Source organism: Barbatula barbatula (assembly GCF_947034865.1).
Source record: "Barbatula barbatula genome assembly, chromosome: 2".
Classification (NCBI taxonomy): domain Eukaryota; kingdom Metazoa; phylum Chordata; class Actinopteri; order Cypriniformes; family Nemacheilidae; genus Barbatula; species Barbatula barbatula.
Window position 1 is genome coordinate 22,731,850 of NC_136767.1, and position 18,084 is coordinate 22,749,933.

General features: G+C 40.2%; 2 protein-coding genes across 3 annotated transcripts in view; both read left to right on the forward strand.

The window, feature by feature from the left end:
• cchcr1 (coiled-coil alpha-helical rod protein 1) lies at positions 1-7,279 on the forward strand. The gene is made up of 20 exons (XM_079473649.1): positions 1-70; positions 154-237; positions 718-979; positions 1,099-1,257; positions 1,342-1,417; positions 1,532-1,639; positions 1,878-1,972; positions 2,051-2,165; positions 2,301-2,411; positions 2,529-2,669; positions 3,181-3,291; positions 4,671-4,777; positions 5,311-5,423; positions 5,511-5,586; positions 5,882-6,003; positions 6,095-6,262; positions 6,368-6,466; positions 6,565-6,716; positions 6,812-6,932; positions 7,045-7,279. Exons 1-20 carry the CDS (start codon positions 16-18, stop codon positions 7,173-7,175), a joined length of 2,406 nt encoding a protein of 801 aa, XP_079329775.1. The 5' UTR covers positions 1-15; the 3' UTR covers positions 7,176-7,279.
• Positions 7,280-13,034: 5,755 nt separating this feature from the next.
• Positions 13,035-18,084, forward strand: part of gria3a (glutamate receptor, ionotropic, AMPA 3a) — a 32,877-nt gene continuing 27,827 nt past the window's right edge. For both annotated transcript variants that reach the window (XM_079476822.1, XM_079476821.1), the window contains exons 1-2: positions 13,035-13,669; positions 13,906-14,064. In XM_079476822.1, the coding sequence (XP_079332948.1) occupies positions 13,582-13,669; positions 13,906-14,064 (247 nt within the window). In that variant the 5' untranslated portion in view covers positions 13,035-13,581. The remainder of the gene's footprint in view (positions 13,670-13,905; positions 14,065-18,084) is intronic.

The following is an 18,084-nucleotide window of genomic DNA, read 5'->3' on the forward strand; positions in this document are numbered from 1 at the left end:
CGCCGGAAATCTGTCATGACAACCGCACGCGCTGTTGCAGACTTCCAGTTTGAAATTAGAAGCGGGGCAGGTTCGTTAATTTCCCTGCGTTTAACTTTCATGTTCAACCATTAGATTACATTTCTATTTAACACTTGTGTACAATCTTGTAAGACGTGAGTCTGGAGGTTGCTATGGATCCGTGGAAAGCGGAGAGGCTGAACGCGCCGTCGGACTTCATGAAAGCTCCTGACGGAGGTAAACAAACCAAAAACAGAATAAATACATACGTAAACCACCTAAACAAACACTCTCTTATGTATCAAACGGTTAGTACAATGGCTGTGTATTCGCTGTGAATTATATATCGCTTTACACGGTAAGCAGTTAACTTACAGATGATGTATTTTGCTTTGCATGCAACACTAAACGCGAATATAAGGCTAAATTCACTCAGATTTTCAGTCCGGACTTGTTGCAGGAGGTCTGTGCCAGTGTGCAGATGTCATCAGTTAGTGTGTTTCTATCTGAAACTTTCAAGAAGTCTTGTAAGGTATTCCAGCCATTGCTTGATTTATTAATATTATGCGTAGGTGGTTTGTATTAATAAATAAAAGGTTATATGAAATATCACAGTGAATTCACTTAAGGAGAATGCAAATATGTTCAAATGTGACAGTTGTGACTGTCTGTGTTCGTGCCTGGACATTAACCCCGAGCTGTCCGTTTGTCATTTAGCATCTGGCAGTGAGGCTGCTCCTCTGATGACCCCTGCTCAGTTTACTGGGGGTCCTCTGGCTCTGCCCACAGCCTCACATACAACACCCATCCAAGCCACGCCCACAGCTGCAGCTGCACACACCTCACCTTTCAGACCTCCACCCCCTTCTAAATTCATCGTGATGGGTCTGAGCTGCAAAGAGACCGCTGAGGTTGAATCAAGGAGTTTGGTCCACCACAAACACAAGAGCGAGAACATACAGCAGCATTCTGATCACAAGTAAACAAACACCTCAGCATCACCTCACACATGCGTGCTGTTGTTTTATTGGCTGGTGCTTAAAACGCACCATTTTCTATCTAATATATCTGTTCATTTCAATATCCTCCGTCTTTCAGGCTGCTAGAAGATGAGAGGAGCAGCTCAAAGGCGTTGCTTCAAGAGTTAGAAAGTTTAAGAGAAGAGAAAGAAGTGATGAGAGGAGAGATGGAGCGTCTGAGAGGAAGAGCGGAGTGCCTTACAGAGCAGATCAGAGACCAGCAGGACCAAATAAACAGGTACAAACATTTAAAGTGACCGGATGCAGGTGTGTTAGATTCACTGTGTGATGTGATCGATATGAATCATATTTGTGTGTACAGACGGTCTATAGAGCGTGATGAGTTACACAGGGAATTAAAGAGTTGCAAGGCTGAGCTCAGTATAAGCCGAGAACAGGTAAATGCTTGCGTACGCTCTTCAAACTCTCATGATTAGAATGTACTGCATGTAGAATGTGTATCATACCTGAATGCTGTCTTTCTAAGTGCATCGTGATTTCTTCGTGTCTAGATTTGTACCCTAAAAAGTGAATATGAATTAAAGCGGCAGTGTTTGGAGAGAGAGTTGCAGGACACGAGACAAGAGACAGAAAGGATGCAGCTCAAACTAGAGAAGCAGGTAAAGAAAATAATAACATGTGGTGTCACATATCTGAGTACCGGACACAATTAGAATTTTGGTTTGTCAGATACGTTAAACATTTTTCAGGACTAACTTGTAATTACTTTTAACCAGGAGGTCTCAAGGTCATTAAAGATGTATAAATGAGAGTGTTTTGGACTTGGCCTGTCAGGTCCAAATAAGTTTTAGGGGTCAATATACTCATGACTATACATTCACCAACTATGAATTTCAGAACAGGATTGCTGAAGCTGCACAGGAAGTGACCTCGCTAAGAGCCCAACTACAGGAAGTGAATTCAGAAAGAGCTGACCTGAGGAATCAACTGAGGTAAGTAAGTAAAAACGATCTTGCTAATTCTGAAGGACACAGGTATTAAATAATGTCAAATGATTTGTGCTTGTGCAGTGTTCTGAACAACTCGCTATTGGAACAGTCCGAGTTTGTACAGAAACTGCGCAGATACATTGGCAGCAACGTCACAGAGAGAAAAGAAGAGGAAGATCTTAAACAACAAATACAGGTTCACAACAATTCGAACACATGCTGGTTTAAAAATGCCATCAGTGTATTTCTTGTTCTAAAATAACCCACTGTAAGTGATGCCTGTAGAGTGAGTGACCGTTATAGTCATATAAGGTTTATTCCTCTTTTGTAGCATTTGGAGAAGGATAAGGAAGCCCTGTCTCTATCTGTCCAACTGCTAAATGTCCGAGTCAAATCAGCTAATGACATTCTGGCCATTCAGGAGAAAGAGATGGGCGAACAGGTCATTACACACACACACACGTACACACATCATACACTTGTTTAAAGTGAATGCATAACTGATATGATTTGTGGGGGTCTGCTAATTGAATTTAGCACTTTCTGTCTATGTGTGTAGGCACAATCTGACCCACTGTATTCTGGTAGTAAAGCTGTGAAGATGTTGGGCGTTTGGAGACAAAAGGTTTTCATGCTGCTTGTTAAACTACAAACCAGAGACTTACAGCGCCACACGGAGAAAGCACATTTACAGAACATGGTAATGTTAAAACATACACAGAGATACGGAATATACACATTTAGTTTACCTCCAGTTCACCCAAAAATAAAAATGATTTCATCATTTACTCACCCTCAAATTGTTCATCAAAATGTATTTGTTCTGATCAATACTAAGAAGGATATTTGTAAGAATGCTTGTAACCAAACTGTTCCATAGTATTACCATAGTAGGAAAAAATGCAATGGTAGTCCCAGAACTGTTTGCTTTCTGACATTTTTCAAAATATCTTCTTTTGTGATAAACAGATTAATAAAACATTTTTTAATACAATAGTAGTCAAGGGTGGCCAAAACTTGTTTGGTTAAAAGCATTCTTCCAAATATCTTTCTGTGTGTTCATCAGAACAAATAAGTATAATAATAAGTATAGGAATCGGCAGGAATTAGATTCTCTCATAATTTAATCACACCCATCCCAGACATAAATGCATTTTTTTCTTCAGTCTAACACAAACAACGATATTAATAGACGATATCCATGTGTGTAGGTTTCTTCTTTACAGCAAGAAGTTGAGGCTTTGCAGTCACAGAACAGTGTATTGCAGCACCACCTAGAGGACAAAACTGCTCAGTTAGAGCTACAGCATGTACATGCTCAGGTACACAGACACGGCACACATGCCCATGTTAAGAGCTTTGCTTGTTGGATCAGTTGAATTGAAGCGGTTATTGTACTATAGTACATTCTGATACATACTTTTGCTTAACTACATCCCGAATTCCGGAAATGGCGGGACGTTTTTAAATATGAACTAAAGAGTGAAACTAAATCAATACTAAAAGACTTTAAAATCACATGAGCCAACATTTTATTCACAATAGAACATAGAGAACATAACAAATGTTTAAAGGGATACTTCAGGCAAGAAACAAAAATTCCCCATATTTTACTCACCCTTAAGGCACCCTAACTGAATATGACTTTCTTCTTGGAGAATAATGGAGTCGAAGTTATAATACCACGTATCATTTTACTTCCAAGCGGTAGAATGGGAGGGAAGACAAATATCCATATTGACAACGCTATTAACGTTAATGTCTAACTTCCGTTATCCCTAGGCTGCCCCTGAAACTGAGGCTTGTTTTTCCGGCAATAATGCATTTGAGGCAGATTTTGTTCCAATAGGATGCCGTCTCCTCTGTGCAGGAGCTTTCTTTTCGCCGTCTTTTGCTGGACCTGTTTTAAGACCACGGAGCTGTGTCGAGCAGTTCTTTGATCGATGAATGCACATTTTGGAGCTTCAAAAAATTGCCCCCCCCATTCACTCCCATTTTACAGCTTGGAAGAAAAATTATACGTGGTATTATAACTTATTATTCTTAAAGAAGATTATTCAGATCACAATAATAGGATGCCTAGAGGGTGAGTAAAACATGGGGAAATTTAGCTTTTTTGCCTAAAGTATCCTTTCAAACTGAGAAATGTCAAAATGTTATGCACAAAATTAGGTCATTTCAAATTTGATGCTTGCCATTGGTCTCAAAATAGTTGGGACAGGGGCAACAAAGGGCTGAAAAAGCAAGAAATTTAGAAAAGATTCAGCTGGGAGAACGTCTGTAACATGATTAGCCATAAAAGGAATGTCTTAGAGAGGCAGAGTTTCTCAGAAGTAAAGATGGACAGAGGCTCTCTTATCTGTGAAAGAGTGAATAATAGATTGTGGAATACTTTAAAAACAACGTTGCTTAACGTCAAACGGCAAAGGCTATGCAATTCTCAGTATCAAAAACGAGACATCTCTCAATGCATAAGAGACAAGGCCGAAGTCCTTTGTTGGATGTCTATAATCGTGGGGATCTTTTACCTATAGAGAAGATTTGGCGCATCATTAAAATAAAAATATGTCACAAACTGCAGGGCTTCTGCCAAAAATGATCAATTGTGTTTCATGGTGACAGCAACGAAGCTCTCCTCCTAAAAAGCCTGCTGGCATGTGTGTGTTTCTGACAGTCTGTGTGCTTCTCTCTGTGTGTCCAGGGAGTACAGCAGCAGTTGGACAGTTCTTTACAGGAGAATGCCCAGCTCAAAGAGCAGAATAAAAGCACTGAGAAATCGCTGATGGACATCAGTGAAATGGCACACAGGTAGCACACGCACCAACACACTCTCACACCTCATGAATATAACCTCTTATTTCCATGAAACACTCTCCTAAAGTTAACTTATCACTTACATGTTAATCTTAGTTTTTGACTATATTTCCCTTGAAGTCCGTAACCTCGAATAGGATGAAAAATGTATATATTATGCAACAAATACCTCAATAAAAACCATAGAAATTGTTTCATTTGGTTCATTGTTATTTAATAAATCAAAGGGGATGTGTTTTTAGTGCTACACCCTTCAGCATTGCAATATGACTCATCCTGACTATTCTGACTGGCCGGGATTTTTATAAAACTTTATAAAAAACAATGCTGTTTGTGCCTTGTTGTGCCTATTTTGGATGATGTCTAGGTCTCTTAGTTTAAAAAGGTCTTTAAAATACCAACGTGACTGTTATGATTAGATTAAAGCTGACTGTTCCTCTGACCAAACCCCCGAAGATGCCTCATCCATGAACATCTGTCTCTTCCCATGTTTCTCTTTATCTCCGTGCCTCGCTCTCTGTCACAAGAGTGATGTCAGCCGTAGATGTGAAGGCAGGTCAGATGGATGCAGTTCGCTCTAGTGTAAGTCAGCTCAACCAGAGACTCGCCTTTGCTGCCAAGCGACTGGACACGGTACATGGTGAGAGTGTCATCTGTGTGGGGGAGGGCTACGTAAATGTGTGTTAGTTTTAATGTAGTTTCATGTATGTGTCTGGTTTGTCTGCAGGGCTGCTGTTGAGGAAAGAAGCTCTGTGGAAAACAAAACAAGCCACAAGGTCCCAGGAGCCGCAGGTGTCAGAGAGGTACCGATACGTGGAGACAGGAAATTTATTTATTTATCATTATAACCAATGAATCATAGCATTTTGATTAATATTCATTGAGATGTTTTTACACAACTTTGAATTCAAAATTAAAAACTCATCTTGCTGAACTACAACAGCCAACTGCTGCTGCTGCTTGAAATGTTTACTGTCGCATGATGCGTACCGTTTCATTTACTAGTATTACCAAAACAGTAGGTGGTAATGACTGCGTACTTGCATGCGGTAAGCAGCATGCTGGTTTCCATTCTGAATTTCATTGTCTTTGTTATAGCTTAATTAAGAGCCTCCAGGCTGAGGTGGCCCTGTTGAGTACGGAGAGAGATAAACTCACGCAGGAGCTCAAACGCACACCAAACCTCATCCAGGCCTCCCTGTTTGAACTACAACAGCAGCGTATGTACATCAACTTTAACCAATCACTAAACGTTCAGAACACGAAGGAAACAGATGAGCCATGACGGTGTGTTCTACACCTCCTTTGCAGGAGAGAGAGAAGTGGTCCTCCTGAAGGATGCACTGTCATGCAGTAAGGAGGAGTTGAATGCATCAGAATCAAGCCAGATGGAGATTCAGAGACGTTGTGAGGAGCAAGAGGGGACCATCGTGGAGCTCCGTGCTGAGGCGCAGAGACTACAGCAACAGTGTGATTCAGGTGTGTGTGTTAAATCTCAGTTCCAAGGAGTTCCTTTCGCAGGCTTAATTGTGGAGCTTACTTACGTATTTTTAAGATGTTAAAACTGACTGAGTGTATGTGCAGTTATGCACAGATTATCAGAAGTCGAGAGTGTGTGTGCAGAGAAGCAGAGAGACATGGAGGCTCATGTCAACACTGCAAGGAGAGAGCACACAAAAGCAGGTACAATACACATTAATCAACGTAAATAATATGGTATACGTTTGTGACACAACTGCACACACACACACACACATTCTGTTTTGCATCCCTGTGTGCAGTGGTGGCTCTGAGACAGGTACAGAGGCAGGTGGAAAGAGAGAGAGAGCAGATGAAAGAGGCAGAGAGAGAGAGAGCAGAGCACACAAACATGCAGATCACACAACTGCAAAAACAGCTGAAACACAAGGATAAAGACCGCAACCTTCTCCTGGTGAGTGAGACAAACACACACACCCACATACATTGATTTGGACTGGACTGGTTCTCATTTTGTTTTGCTGTACATTATTTTGTGTGTTAACGCAGGCTGTGGTTCAGGAAAAGGGTTTAATGAATGAATATAAAAGACTGAGAAGATCAGCCGTTCAATCAACATTAAAACAAAAACATGATCAGTCTGAAAGCAGAAATCCTCCAACACCTGAAAGTAAGCATAAATTCAGACTCATGATCATTATTACAATATAAACAGTGCAAATCATGGACAAAAAGCTCTAAACAACATGAGAATTTATGAATGATCACAACTTTTCTCTCAGGTCTGCTGGGGGCGCTGCAGGCTCTTACCGCGGCAGTGATGGACAGCTCGGAGGAGGAGGCTGAAGAGGGTCAGGCCTTCAATGTAACACAAACACCCCCTGGTGCTGATACACATGAAGAATTGGGCTGAACACACCATTCAGTTCTCTGTCAAACCGCTCTCATGGGATTTTATGTCTGTTTTATAATTTAATAAAAGAGGTTTTTGTCAAATTGGACAGCTTGCTGGATTACAGATCTCTTTCGGTGCCTTTACATCAAGTTTTTAATGGCTAACATTAGGGCTCTCAATCGATTCAAAATTTGACTCACAGATATAAATGATGAAAAAAATTTAGAAAGATCATTGAGGACGTGGCTTATTGACCATCCTCTATGAGCAACTGGGGTTCAGTGTTACGCTCGGAGGCATATGTCCCTTATCGATTCCATGAATATACAGTTTCACTCAGATATGCGGATCACTGGAATGAATAGATTGTGACTTGCGCAATATTTCCTGTTAAAGTTATTAATAATAGGCGTGTGTGTTTAACCACTTTGTCCTTCCTGTCACATTTTTCCTGGTCGAGTTCTTCTCGCTTTTAAAGCATCTCCATAGTGTGCGTCCATTAAAATTTAAAATCACCTTCAGAGAACTTCAGGAAGTATAACTTACAATTCGGCGTGCGTGTGTTGTACAGAGAAAGGCATCACTCCCTGACTGCTTTCTATCTTTATAAGGCTGGTAATCCATCTAGCAGTGATAGACATTTTTTGGTTGTCCCTTAAGACACACACTCTTTCCATCAATATAAAGTGACGTTGCTCATGTAACCATTTTGCTGAACTGCAGCTGGCCTGTGTGTGCCTTTCCTGAAGCGCTAAGAGCTGCCATACAAGATTTGAATGGATACGAACGGAAGTATGTGTAGAAACAATAAATGGTTGACCTGAGCTGTATTAGAATCTCAGGTTAGGATAACAAACGTACAAACAGTTCAGGTCATGTACCAGAGAGACTTCGTGACGGATCTGAAAGGAAGTGCTGTATATACTTGAGATTTCACTCATGAAAACCATCCATAGCCTTATATCTGAGTCTGACCTCAGCTCGACAGAAACCGTGGGATATAATTCAGCCTGACACACACATACACTTTCCCACATTTGTTCTCACACACACTTTGCCTTCGGAGGGCGCTCTGCAGTTGGGGTGCAGGCCTCCAGCAGACGGACAGAGAGCTGCTGACAGGGCACGTTTGCGTAAGACACACAAGGACGGGGAGAGTGCTTTCCTGGAGGGAACTTTTGGAGGACGGACAAACAGATGAATGCGCAGGAACGTTAGAGCCCCACTGCGTCCCCCAAGGGGGTTAAGTGGGGGAACTTAAAGATGGATGAGGGTTTGATTTCCTCTGATATCTTAGAGCCCCTAAATAATTCCTCCCAGTATGTGCGGGTGGGAGACTTTGTGCTGCTGTTCTTTTGCCGACAGGCTGAGTTTGATCTCCTGCTCTCTGTGATGTCATCAGAGCAGGCGTCATCGTAGCTGACCTATCGCTGTGGCGCAAGTTTGCAGGTTGGTCTGAAAGACTTCTGAGAGAATTGGTGAATTTAAAATGTTAGAGGAAGAAGACTTACGAACTCAATAAAAATTTGACAGTTTAGTTTGACTTTTAAACACAGATACAACGTGCATTAAAATATTTGGATACATTTTACAGCACGTTACGTTTGCTTTGAACAGCATCATAAATAAACCTCCCCTGTAGTACCACATTTTCCGCAGCAGTGAGTGCTCTGGTTCTTAAGCAATCTTACAGGCTTTGTGTCTGTCTGGGGAAGACACAAAACCGTTCAAGGGATAGTTCACCCAAAAATGACAATTCTGTCATAATTTACTCAGCCTATTTTCATTTCAAACCAGAATGACTTTCTTCCGCAGAACAAAAAAGAAGATATTTGAAGAAAGTTGGTTACTGAACAACGCAAACAACCCATTCGCTTCTATTATGGGCTCAAAACCTATGCATCAATGGATGCCAGTTAACAACATCCTTCAAAATGTCTTCTTTTTTCTGTTTATTAACAATGCAAGGATACAGAGACGGGAGACCAGAAACATTATTCCCCCACACAACCCCTCCCCCCCAAATATACATAAAAAAAGAAAAGATCTGTCATCATTTACTGGCCCTCTTGTCATTTCGGCCTTAGTGACTTTCTTTCTTCCGCAGAGCATGGGGTAGGATATTTTGAAGAAGTTTAGGCCCATAAGTTGGTAACCGAACAGCATCGGCCTGTTAACCAGACAGTTAACGACATTCTTCAAAATATCGTCTTTTATGTTCAATGGAGGGTCGTGCAGGTTTTATATGACAGGAGGGTGAATAAAATGATGAGAGAAGTTTTATTTTTGGGTGAACTAACCTTTAAATAATTGTACACATGTGATTATTAAAGGGTCTGTGACATGAATAAATGCATAATGTGCTTTTAAAACGTCTCCTTTTGTGTTCTGCAGAAGAAAAAAAGTCAGACAGGTCTAAAATCACATGAAGCGTAAGTAAATGATGACAAAATGAAAATTCTTGGGTGAACTATGACTTTTAATGTCTGTGGCTTCCTGCTGAATCTGAGATGATGATTTCACATACATGTAGATATTAATCTAACTAAGATTATTTGGCATGACTTACAGTATTGCTAAAGAACTATAGGATAGATTTTATTTGAATAGTAATTCAACAAATATAAAAATGTAATAACTGTTAAAATTTATGTGTTAATCTGCAGTTAATCTCTGAATCTGATTTGTTCTTTGAATAGTGCGTGAGACTGCAGAGACAAGTTAGTTGTGTGTGTGTGTGTTCTCTCAGGGCAAGACTCTATGCTTCAGTGGGCCGGCACTGAGGAATCTCTGCCTGGAAAAAATGCTGGGAATAAATGATGAAGGAGAAAAAGCGAAAGAAAGAGTGATGGCTGTTAAGGCTGTGTGTTGTGTGTGCGCTCAGTCAACCATGGGTTCCTATTACAGACTGTGAGTGAGGGATGTAAACACACACACACATACACACAGAAAAATGACTGCGTCACTTTGGTTTCCTATGTATTCATATCAAGTGCTTCATGTGTGCTGTGCTTGTGTAAAATATTCTCATCACTTTCAGCCCATGTTTCATCCAGTTTCTGAGGTGGACAGTCAGCACCATCTCAGACCTGTGAACAATATAAAAAAAATCAAATGTGTGGAGCACATTTTCTAATAACAATTGTTTAGAAGCTTTGGCTATTGTTTGGTGATTCATCCCCGGATTTTTTTCCGGTCAGCATTGGTGGACCGACAATGAGCAGATTACTGACAGTTAGTTAACTTGCTAGCTGTTGTTGACATTTCATTATTTAAAAAATACTTTAAGCACCTTAAAAATATTTTTTTCCAAATGCTTAAAATATGCACATTTAACATTTTTGTGTTGTTCCATATCCAGGAATATATTATTTCATCAGCCACACACCTGGCCCAAAGTTAACCACAGGTCTGTGTTTGGTTATAATATAGAAAATTATTTTTAGATTACATTTATTTTTCTATTAATTTATATTAATATTTGATTACTCAGCAGTCATAGATTATTTGTGGAGGTCTACGGGAGGTTAAATTTGGGCAACAGAGCTTTTGTTTATGTTGTTGCGGCCTGAATCCATCTATAACTCAATAAAAATAAACAAACTTCTATTTAAACGCATTTTATTGTAAAAGCATGCACAACATCAAAATATTTATTATAAAATTATTGTAGTAGCTCCAGTTTATGTACGTTTTTAAAATAGATTATAACAATCCCAAAATATTTATTGTTATTAAATTACTCGGTCAGGATTTAGGCTTTAATTTAAAAGCCACTAGCCTTTAATTTACTTCACAGCCATATGATTTGCTACCTGGTTTCTATTCCAAAGAGTATTTTATTTATTCTGTCTAGTGCCCCGATTGCAAAATGAGACCTTTTTCCATAAGAGACCATTCATTATTTTTTTCAACTTTTATGAGTACACTAGCATACAATGGCCTCAAAGTTATAAAATACGGAAACAAATATACAAACTTCAGTTCTAATTACGTGGTGTCTTTAAAAGTGACGTTTTGGGACGATGTGCCTTCTTGGAAAAAGGAATCAATGAAAGCTGTGTATTGCTCTCTGTATAATGCCCTTGAGGCATTTTGAAACTGTGGTTTGAAACCCACTTGTGTTTTTATCTTGTGATGGATTGTACCTGTTAGATATATAGTTTGAAATCGTTTGGGAACCCCTGCTACACCCAGTAAGCTTGCATGCAACGTTTTGGAATACTTCCAGTATGTTTGTGACAAATATGTGTCTTTTAGCTTTAAATTCACTTTCACGCCTCAAATTCCTTATCTGCACAGTCTTGGAAGGAACTGCTTCATTCTTGTTTGTTTGATTCTTTCTTTTCAGTGTGAAAATAGAGGGATTGCTGGAAAGCGTTCTGCTTTAGTCTCATTGGATGACTGCCCACCAGCTGATGCCACTGGCCATATTTAACATCGCATCACTTCCTGCTCTTGCAATATGGTGAGATTACTGTGACATATGTGAACTGCATAGACTCACTCATATTGTTTTAAATGCTTACATTTAATTAGTGAGCAATGAACATACCTGAACAGCTATATTTTTAAGGTTGTCCGAAAACCATTCTCTCTCTCAAGTACATACATTTCACACTTCTCATAGAAAATACAGTATATGTACATTACTGTAATGACATGTGATCAGAGAGAATTCTCGTCTTCTGTTGAATCCAAATTATTCACGTCTTTCAGTTGTTATATGGAGGGGTGAACTTTTCACTTGCCTGTATATAGGGCAGAAAATTCCCCAGGGCTTCTGATTCATGTATGTGTTTGGGTGTGCTTGCATATACATAAATGAGTTAGTTCCTGTAATCAATCACGTAATCTGGCACCTATGTGGACATGTATGAGTTTTGTCAGTAAGATGTTGTCATCTTTAACCAGTAGGCTTCAATTCCTTAGTGACACCTGTAAGCATCAGATGCCAGCAAAATGCAAAGATGCATGCATGAGTGATCCCGGTGAACCCCTACATTGTGGGGATCAAATGTCCCTACAAAAGGTAGTAGTACCAGTAATTTTTGTCCTTGTGGGGATATTTTTGTTCGACCAATTATAGTATAAAAACATTATGGAAAATCCCTGTAAAACAGTGTGTGTGTGTGTGTGTGTGTGTGAGAGAGAGAGACAGAGTGTGTGAGACTCTCAACAAGAGAGTCAGTTTGATCAATTTGGCACAGCATACACAGACATGGCTTGTAGGGTCAGTTTAAACATGCACACACACACACACACACACATAAGAAATAAGGAGCTGAGGAAATCTGGGTCGCTGTAGTCAGCCGTATCCAGCGCAGAGCTGAGTGTTCGGTATTTGGGCGAACGCAGACTGGAAATGTAAAAAAGGCATATCACAATTACATGTCCTGCAGAGAGCTGTGATAAAACCATAACTTAATGCATGAACACTTGAAATGAAATGGTTTCCTTGATCATTTCATTATAGGAGTCATTCTCGTCCTGGAGCTGAAAGGCAACATATTGCCGATGAGCTTTTTAAACGGCACGTACACGCGCAGCGGAACACAAACACGAGTACAAAAAGAAAAGATTAACTTCGTATAAACAAGACGATATAGATGAAACAAATGTAAGCCCCTGAGATCCATGTGCAGTCTATGAGCCTCATTCTGAACAAAACAACAAAAAAACATACATGTGGATTGTTTACATAAACGCAGTGCAGTGTTTGGCGAATTCAAGTCCACAGCCTGCAAAGATCGCCTCTCCACGCCATGAAACTGCAATATTCTGTTGTTATATATTCAAATGTCGCAATTCATAGTCGTAAGAGCCCCGAGCCAGTCACCTTAAATAGATTAGTCTTCTTCATTGCGTGCAACTGGCGCACAGTGTGTGGGGATGCCGTGGCTCTAGACCCGTGGGCTGCAGCACATAAACTTTTCATTTTTCTGTTGATCACCCAAGTGAGCTCGGGAGCGGACACGGGAGCATTGAAACCTGTGGCTGAACATAAACACGCCTGTCTTCTGTGCAGAGTGCACCAGCTGCGGGGACGCGAAGCGAACTGTTGCCACGCGCGGGCAGCTCGCGTGCCGATTTTCCTGAGCTATATGCGGACAAAACGCTGCGGCTGCGCACGCCTCGCGCACACTGGTCCGCAGTGGCGGGTTGCGCGCGTGCGTGGGTGCAGTTGTAATTTCACGTCACATCAAGTTTGATCAGGGGTCCGATTGGTCGATCCGCCTGCGCTGTCCTGAATTAAGAAGCTCCCCCGCTGTCAGCTCGTACTCGGTGTTTATCCCGCAGTCCGAATGAACCTGCCGAGGGTCGCGTGAGAGAGCCGCTGCACATCTGGCGAATTTAATCGTCGCCCTCGCACCCGGTCTGGATGTTGCGCGTGAGCTGAATATTTTTTAGAGGTCGGAGAAAAATGCGGCGGCGAGCGCACGCGTGCGTCCTGCTCTTGCCGTGGCTCATACTGCACATCCACGCGGGCTTTCCGAATCAGATCAATATCGGTGAGTGATTTGGTTACTTATTGAATAATACAGAACATCCTTGTTCTGCACACGCGCTTGGGACCCCTTGTTTCTCTCAGAATCTACCTGCTGCATCACCCACGTTTACAAAGAGAAGTTTGTAGCATGAGTGCAAAAGAGAGTCGAATATTCGACATAAAGAAAGTATGCTTATGCTTTATTTAATGAGTCTAAACTCGTGTGCATATCAGTAACTCAACCGATTTCGCTTTCAGGTGGTCTCTTCATGCGCTCAACGGTCCAGGAGCACAGTGCGTTCCGCTTTGCAGTTCAGCTCTATAACACCAACCAGAACATCACCGAGAAACCCTTTCATCTGAACTATAACGTGGACAATCTGGAGACATCCAACAGTTTCTCAGTCACGCACGCGTGTGAGTCACATTCTCGTTATAGAAGTCTGCGGTACGCAGCGCACCTGCTCTTCTTTAACTGCGTTATAAGTCCATCATTTTTTATTGCAGAAATTATTATATTGTGTCAAAATGATAAAACCCCTCATATTGTACACGGTCTTGCTCAAAGTTCTTATTATTTTATTTTTGTCCTGTTTCTATTTCTTAGATTGAGCTTTGAGACATGTTTGCTTAGGCTGTTTGGCTGGTGATAACAAAAGCCTTGAGTTTCTTGCAATTCGTTTGGGAAAATCATGAAAGAATTTGAAAACGTAAAGGAGAAAGAGAGTTAGATATAAGTGAAGATGTGAGCAATAATGTGAGAAGTTGGCAACGAAAGGGAATAAATATAAAAAAGTGTAAAAACTATTTTCTGTGGTAGACGCCTCAGGTCTATGTAACAAAAAGAGAGAGAAATGGGAAAAGACTGAGAGATGACGATAAGAGCAGGCTGACATTTGCACACATGCCCAAATCAGTGAAATGGTTAGTGCCCTGCACTCTCTCTCTCTCTCTCTATGTGTGCATGCGTTTGAGGGAGATAGCTTTACCATCATTATAAAAGGCCTGTTTAAAGCTGCTGTCATTACCACTCTGTGTCTCTGACTGCCCTGGCTGCTCATCTGAGCGTGTGTGTGAGAGACAGCAATGGTGAGCTTTTGGTTTCCCAGCTTATCATGGTGTCATTGCTGCAGTCATTGATCTTTCTTCACTGCATTAACACAACTCCTGAGTCCCAACACACACGCACACACACACACTGCTTCAAGAATTTGGTCCCTTTGATGAAAACTTTTAAAAATATAAAGAAAACATGGTACAGATTGAAGACATGTACAGCCTCTCAGAGTCTAAAGGTGATTTTGAAAGTTTAATGAATAAAGCTCTAAAAGCTGAAAGGACATGTCCAGGAATAACATGACAGGAAGGACAAAGTGCTTGAACAGTGATGTGCAAATGCTTCATGAATAGAGACACTTTTATTTTCTTCTCTGGGGAGGTCTTTGAACCAGTGCAAACACACTCTGGTATTAGTATGGTGTGAGTCAGCCATACTTCACTTCAGTCCATGTCAACACTGAGTGTGTGTGTGTGTCACACATCACATGTGTCCCATACAAAAAGCTTTGACAGCTTGCGTATGCAGTGACCCTGCTGTTTTAATTGAGTCAATCTGGATACTGGAGAGAAACTGTTGGGGTCAGAGGATGTTAAATAAAATAAAAAATGTTTAAGGTTATATTTTACTCGCTCATTTTCACTCTCTCTCTCTATTTCGCAGTTTTTTCTTTAACTCTCCCCAGACCATTAGAGAGACAGATGAAAAGGACAGAAAGGCAATACGCAGATGCAACCTCAGTTAGTAGAACAAATGAAGGAGGGAAAACAGAGAGAGAGAGAACGAGTTAGTGTTATAATTATAACCTTGTCTCTGTGAGATGAATAACACTCAATGTGAGGAGAGCACCATTGCAATAGGACTGGAACAAATAACTTTGAATTGAAAAAACAGTGAGACATATCAACAATTCTCTCTCTCTCTCTCTCTCTCTCTCTCTCTCTCTCTCTCTCTCTATCTCTCTCTCTCTCTCTCTCTCGCTCTCGCTCTCGCTCTCACTCTCTCACTCTCTCACTCTCTCTCTCTCTCTCTCTCTCTCTCTCTCTCTCTCTCTCTATATATATATATATATATATATATATATATGAATGAGCTGCATTGATTGTTTTTTCTCTCTCATGATGAGGGTGGTTTTCCACTGGGGAAAGATCAATATTGAAAGAGAACAGGACAGGACTGCCCCCCCAACCCCTAGCACATTAAAATATATATCCTCACAAAAATAGAATTTCTAAGCAGATTTCAGCATTCTGGCCGTTCATGTCAGACAGCTTGACCATGAATATTACAAAGCAGCCCTACTTGGTGTGTAATGCTTTAAAATCCTTATCAGTACTAAAATTCATAGCCATTAAAAAGTTACGAAACATGTTAAGTGGTTTATAGTGTACCGTGTCAGTAATGGTGTTACAGAGCTGCTGCAATAATAAGGGCATTGTAATGGCGTCCAGTGTATGAACTTTAGCGCCGTCTAGAGGTGAGGTTGAAAATTTGCCACCAGCAGCCACCCCCCCATTTCCCCATTTGGAAGCACTACGGTGGTTGACACAGCACTAAGATGTCGTCACGTTTTTCTATCTTTGCCGAAGGAGATCACGTATTTATGAAACGTGCTCTGTAGAACAGTTTGTCCGTTTAGGGCTACTGTAGAAACAACATGGCAATTCTATGCATCTCATGTAATAAAAGCATTACGCATCATACACATCTAAAGACATAATCATTTATATTAAATTGAATTTCTGTCCGACATCCTTCAAAAAAATTGAGCTTAAATGGACCTTTCAAGGAATAGTTAGTTCAAAAATGGTCATGATTCTGTCCAATTTTCATTACAGGTTGTTGCAAGCACGCTTATAGTGGTTACGGCTCTGTACTGTTCGTGTGAGTGTGTGTAGATTCAGGCCTCTACACTGTTTGCAGAGGTGTTAGGTTTATTGTCTTTGTTGTACTGAAGCTCTCAGCTGTGTGTGAAACTGTGAATGTGGTGTGTTGCTTAAGTGTGCACTGCATTTTTTTAAGGATAGCCTGTGTGCGTTTAAATCCAAGTGTGTGCGGCGATTTTTAACCTCTGGGCTCTCTGAGTAATGTAACATTTGCTTTTATTTCCCTCTTTTCAATTTCTCTCTCTCTAGCTCTTTTGGCCCCCTTGCTTCTTTTTTCTATAATCTCTAATCTCTGGCCACACACAAACTCATTCTTCTCGCTATAGTGGAACGCTTGATGAACTGAGGATAACATGTTAGAATTTAAGATTCAGTTTGTAACACAGCAAAATAAGTGAATTCCTAAAGGGGCACAAAAATGTATATATATACTCACCTTCACATTCTATGAAAACAAAGATTTTTCTTATAAAAAGAGATGTTTGGGTGGGAGCTGTTAAGTTCCAAAAAATGACACAAAACAACGTCATCATTCTCAGATTTTTGTGATATTCTAGTCTGCATATCGCTGCTGTTCCTTTTTATTATTTGCCTTTGAATCATTATTATTGGTCACCATTTATATTTTTCACTTGGTTTTACTATTAAAGGGTAACTCTGACGAAAAATTCAGAAAGCTTCCATAACTACTTTAATTAGCATTTTTGGGAAAAATGGCGGTCATACAGATATTAGGGTATTAATGGCAGAATTTTCATTTTTTGTCAGAGTTTCCCTTTAATTAACCAATAAAAAGTATTAAAAAGTACTTTGAAAACACTGTGTTTAATAATTTAAAAAGTACAGCGTTTTTCCATTTCCTGAAAAACAGCGAATATGGACATATAATGTTCTGTTTCAGAAGGACAGTGACGATATTCTTGTTTGCGATAGGTAACAAGAAACATGAAATCCAATACAAATGTTGTGGTATTATGTGATTTATTTTGACACAGCCTATTTTTATGGTAAAAGAGATTTGAAGGCGATTGCCAGGAAAGGATATAAAATTCATCCTTTTTTTACACAAAGCTATCATGTGGCTTTTGAGGGCATTGATTATAGAATGTCAGCCATATGAATTACTTTATTGGTGCTGCTGTGGTTTACTCAGACTCTCTACTTTCAGGCAAGTTATATGGTTGCCAGATTTAGAAACTTTTTGAGTTTACCTTTAAATAATTTAGATGATTGCGGCATTTAGGGTGTTTTAAGATGAATTAATAAAAAGCTATTTGAGTTTGCATTGAACTACAGTACATACAGCATTGTCATGATGTCATAGACATTTTACTGTGTAATACGCTGTTCACACTCACGATTACGCAGTTACAGAAACACCCACTCATGAGTGTACAATAATTCTAATTCATCGTAAAAAAACTTAAAAAGACTTGACAGCCCTTACTGTGACAGTGACTTTTTATGTCACACATACAAATCACATAAACACAC